The sequence below is a fragment of the Vollenhovia emeryi genome, unplaced genomic scaffold (genome assembly GCF_000949405.1).
Source record: "Vollenhovia emeryi isolate VEMERY1.0 unplaced genomic scaffold, V.emery_V1.0 DF939148.1, whole genome shotgun sequence".
Taxonomy (NCBI): domain Eukaryota; kingdom Metazoa; phylum Arthropoda; class Insecta; order Hymenoptera; family Formicidae; genus Vollenhovia; species Vollenhovia emeryi.
In genome coordinates this window covers 350,154-355,472 of record NW_011967218.1, presented here as the reverse complement: position 1 = coordinate 355,472, position 5,319 = coordinate 350,154, and the positions used below count along the sequence as shown (strand labels likewise).

The window sequence follows — 5,319 nt, the reverse complement described above, 5'->3', positions numbered from 1 at the left end:
TTTCGCAGTATTGGCTGTTCATTTATACATCTCAGTTAGTTTTTCGCACTTAGAAAATTGTTGCTGCGGTTGCAGGTCATTTTGTTCAAAGATCATTTTGTTCAGTGATTCGACTCGTATACGAAATTATTCGATAATGGCAGAAGAGCTGCATTGTTTAATGTCATTATCCTTCAGCAGGCACGTCTATAATTAATAAGCCGAAAGGTAACAGTATCTCTATATATCACGCAGCCTCGGCGAGCAGTTATTATTACTCCTGAAACAAACAAGCTGTTTGCCTACGCTAAATACAGAAGAGCTAATTATATCCGCGGTAATATTATATCTCTGTAGTTTATATCTAATAATATTTATATCGCGGTAGCGTATCGATAGAATTTCGACATTGATATCGTACATCGATTCTACAAGGTTAATTTATTAAATATTCGTCATTGTGTTCGCGCGACAAAAATGAAATCTTGTCTATTTAAATACATTGTCTAATTTACGCTCCGTTTAGCTACTTATTTATAGGATGGAGTCGTATATGTCATCGTGAAGTTCATTAAACGCCTTAGCACTTCCGGGACAAAGGATTAGATATTTTCGAACGGATTAGATATTTTGCATTGCGCTCAAACGTTCGTACGCTATAACTCGGGATTTAATCTGACAGTTTGACATTTGTGAAAGATTAAATGCATGGATTAAATATAAGTAATAACATATACATATAACACTAAGTCGCTAAACAAATATTCATATATCTTTAAAAGTACCTGGTAATCTTAGATTTCGAAATTGCTGGCAGCGTTAATGAGTCTCGATGTAAAGAGAAATTTCGAAAATTAATTAAATGCTCAAATGCAATATATATTATAACTTTTGTCTCGCGACCGTTATACTACCTGCTATAAATATATCAGTTGTATATAAATACAAAGGAAGATATTAAATATGTTATATTTACGATAAATTAAAGTATTTTTACAAAGTGTAATTATCAAGTACGTGACCGATGATATTAACATTTGAATTATCTCTTCTTCATTTCTTGTTACCGTTAGAAGTTCTCTTTAATCACGAACCTGTCGAGTTTTACTTTCCAAGCGAATTGAAGGATTATATAATAATAGAAGAAAATGGGAAATAGTTAAAATCGTAATTATAATTAATGAATTTTTCCAATTAACAGACTAAACCGTCTGCTAAATATCATTCACATTATTTACCTAAATGGTGAGATGTGTATCTTTTACTTACATAAATATTTACATAAATGATATCTTTTACTTTACCATTTATGTGGCTCTACTTTTTTACGCCATAGCAATTGTAAGTGGCATTTAACAGACTGTTCAGTCGGTTAACTGGATAAAAAAAATTAATTAATTACATTTCTAACAAATTCCTATTTCGACTTCCTATTATAATCTTTCGATTTGCTTGGGAAGTAAAACTCGACATGTTCGTGATTAAAGAGAACTTCTAACAGTCAATAAAAGTTCTACCGGTTTTCATTTCGCACTGGCGCAATTTTTGTTTGAGGAACAAATACACGGATCAATGTGGTCCTCTAAAAAAGATTCAACTAAGTAAATCAAAGTTCCCCTCTGCCAAATGTTAGTCCCGCGATTGCTGCTTAAACATATGTTTATCTTCTATCGATACGTACGATATAACGTGAATAATTATCCGGATTAAAGGCCGAGATTAAAGGATTAATTGTTCATCGAGCACAATTAACTTGTTAGCAGGGGAAAAACAATGCGGAGGAACGGGACCTTGATCATTCGATAATCAAGACGATTAATCGTCAGCGACAAAATGCCTAATTAATCAGCGACGGAGCGAAGGGTGTATCGCGGCGCTCCGGCGCGCTCCCGCGTTCAAACATCCCATATCCCGCACCATTAATATTTATAACGGCGTTATCATCAAACTTCATCATCGTTTGCCCATCGAGGGTCTAAATGCGCGGCCGTCGCAAAGAGAAATCCTAAAACAACGTCCCTGTCCACCCCGTAGTTCGCGTCGCCGCCACCACTGGCCGGCAAGCACAAGCACAAGCACAAGCTCAGGCACAAGCACAAGCACAGGCACAGGCGAAGCAGACAGGCCAGGGGTGCAGGAACGAGCGGGGTCGACCCTGCGCGCAGCCTCCCCAGTCCACCCCGAAGATTCAGTCGTCGTGCGGCAGAGGAGGGCCGAGGAGCGCCCGGTCGAAGCGCCGAGGTCCTCTCTCCACTCTCTTCGTCTCCTATCTCCACACGCGTATCTCTTTTTACCCGCCTCGCCGTACTCTCTTTTTCTCTCTCTCTCTCCCTCTCTCTTTCTCTCTCTCTTTCTCTTCCCGTCCAAAGCGGACTGAAAACGATCGGCTCCCTCTGTCACACGTACATACACTTTCTCCCTCTCATCCCTCCTCTCTTTATCCGCCTCCGCGAGTCGCGAGTGAAAACGAGCCGGGCAGCGCCGCGCCGACCTTCACCATTTTGGTACACGCAGCACGCGGCGCACGGCCGCACGCGTCCTCGCCCGATTCTCCGTCCCGACGGTGGCGAGGAGCCGCGAGAGAGAGAGGAGCTCGTCGAATTTCCTCGTCGGAATGCGCGCGACACGGCCGGTCCGCTGCGTGGATTCCGTGACGAAACGACGGCGACGCCGGTCTGGGGGTTGCTAGCCTCCCTCAACTCCGCCTCTCATTCCTGTCACTCTACTCGCCTCTCGCTCGCTCTCTCTCTCTCCCTCTATCCACTACGAAGGGTGGGTGGTGGATACGCCGGTGGCAGTGGCGGCAGTAGTGTGGATGCTTGTACCGGTGGGTGCTCTCTAGTGCGCCAGTAGTGGTTCCTGCCGTTGGTGTTGACGGTGGTGTTGGTGGTGCTAGTGCTGCTGCTGCTGCTCCTGCTGGTGGTAGTAGTAGTAGTAGTAGTAGTGGTGGTGGTGGTGGTAGTGGCGGTGGTGGTGGTGGTGGCGGCGGTGGCGGCGGCGGTGGTGGTAGTGGTGGTTTAAATTTCAGCCGCGTGCACGGGTTCACCTACGTGAGCCATTACACGGGTCCTCGGCTTTCTCGCCGACTGGGAGGCTATACGAGCGGTCACGGTCCACGGACGCAAATTCTGGCCACCCCGTCGTCCACGTATTCCACTTTTCTCTCATCGCGTCCACGTCTCCTCGTATACCCGGTGTGCCGACGCTCGACGTGCTCTCGCTCCGCACACGCCTGAGGCTTCGCCCCCCGCTCTCGTCTCGGCCGAAATTCGTGGTGCGTTCGAGCCCGACGTGTCGCCTGACGGCCGACACGTCGCACGCGCGTGCTTTGTTAAGGGAACGCGTCGTATCGCCGCCGCACGCGCGCGCGCTACCCCTATACGTCGTCTCGCGGCGACCGCCGAGGTAACGCGGCAGTCGCGGGAGACGGCGATAAAAATATTATCCACGCCTCGTAGCTGCGAAATACGGAAGGATGTCAGGATGTATCGCGCCCGTTCGTCTCGCAAATACGATGGAAATCCCGCCGTTCTCGCGCGAGATCGGAGCGGGATAACGGCGCGAGAGGGAAACGCGCCAGTCGAAGATAAAAACGCTATTTTTCACGATTATTCGAGCCATCTGAAAACTACGGCGCGAGCATACAGCACCTCTATTTCAAGCGCGCCCTTTCTGGAAATTTAAAAATGATAATCCTCTTCGATTAATCGATATCGATCGAAGGGTCGCGAAGCGATTATCGATCCCAATCTTACGTGTCTTCTCCATGACATTTCCCTTTCCGTGTGCACGCAGACGGCTCCGATTTTCCTTGGAAAGTCCGCGCGTGCAAATGCGGCCCATGTGTGAGTGGACAAGCCCAACAAGTACACGCTCGAAAAACGTATTAAGGCCGAATCAGACTAGCAATTGCTGACTCGGATTGGATTGGGATTGGCGACTGACGATTGTCCTTTGGCAAATGAGAGCAAAGCAGCCAGCGATTGGTCGACTCTCATTGGCCAGAAGATAATCCCCAATCCAATCCGCGTCGACAATCGCTAGTCTGATTCGGCCTTTAGGTACACACGTGTACGTTACGTTTCTATCGAACGAGAGTATCGTATCGTTGCGACAGGTCTTTCGGAGCAGTCGTCGCGACCCTCTTCAGCGGCGCGTAAAAACAGAAAGTATGGTAAAAACATGATCCGTTCCACCGCGATAGCCCGGGGCCCGTTTAATCGGACGCCGAAGCGGAGTGGGAGAGCGCTGGAAATTACCGAGATGTATCTCTCTCGCCCGATTATTTCATGTGAATCCGCAGTGAGATTAAGCGGCTTTCTACAAGCCCGATATGTGTCCGCGTGTGCGCGCGTATCCCGCGCACAGGTGTGGCGTACGTGTGCGCGTATATAGCCCGTCCGCTATTCGCGCGAGCGTTCTCCGTAAATTTCGCCCGGACGTCCCTTTCTCACCCAGCGACAATTAGACGCGGGTAAAACCCGTTGCCGATTCGAACGCGCGCGGCCAACTGCGGGAGCGAACAGCGCGAGAAAAAGAGGCACGCGATAACGCCGCGGTGCGAGATACGGGTGAGCCCAGATTCGACAAAACGACGGGATCATTCGTGTACCTTTCGAACAAAAGCGTGCAGTTTGCTACTTGGACGCGTTTCGCAAGAACGAGTTACACGGGTTGCGTTATGGATGAGCGTTCCAAGTCTCGTTCAGCGTGACGGCTGGAAATAGGGGTTGCACACTCGGGGGTGGTTTGTTTTGCCCTCGTCCGTTGAATAGGAACAATCGGCTCTCGCGCCGGTGTGCGCTTTTTCCCGCGATGTAGGGTGTTGTGTCGAGACGATCGACGGTGCAGAGAACGAGCGTGCACGCGGAGGGGGAAGAGGAGGAGGAGGAGGAGGAGGAGGAGGCAGCGAGAGGACGAAAAATATGGCCCGTGTGCATGTCGAGCGTGTCGGCCGCCCTTTTTGCTCGTCTTGTGCTTCTGCCTTTTCTTCCTTTTTTTCCCCGTCTCTCTATTTCGTCGTCGTCCGCTGCTCGAGGATCGTTGACCGTGTCGAATGTCGGTCACTGTAAATGAGATTCGCAGAGGCCGAGACGCTAGAGAAGTCCTCTCGTAGCCTCCTCTCTCCCTGTCTCTCCCTGTCTCTCCCTGCCTCTCCGTGTCTCTCCGCGTCTCTCTCTGTCTCTCCCTGTCTCTCCCTCTCTCTCCTTGTCTCTCTCTGTCTCTCCTTGTCTCTCCTTGTCTCTCCGTGTCTCTCTGCGTCTTTACGCGTCTCTCCGCGTCTCTCCGTTTCTCTCCTTGTCTCCCCTTGTCTTTCCACGTCTCTCCGCGTCTCTCTCT

At 49.1% G+C, this 5,319-nt stretch overlaps 1 protein-coding gene across 1 annotated transcript in view; it reads right to left on the bottom strand.

Annotated features, from left to right (window-relative positions):
* Positions 1-2,735: 2,735 nt before the first annotated feature.
* The window catches only part of LOC105565976 (salivary glue protein Sgs-3-like), a gene marked incomplete at its 5' end in the record, with an annotated part of 6,131 nt that continues 3,547 nt past the window's right edge, over positions 2,736-5,319 (bottom strand). Inside the window, one exon of the mRNA XM_012019612.1 lies at positions 2,736-2,997. Coding sequence (XP_011875002.1) covers positions 2,736-2,997 — 262 coding nt within the window. The remainder of the gene's footprint in view (positions 2,998-5,319) is intronic.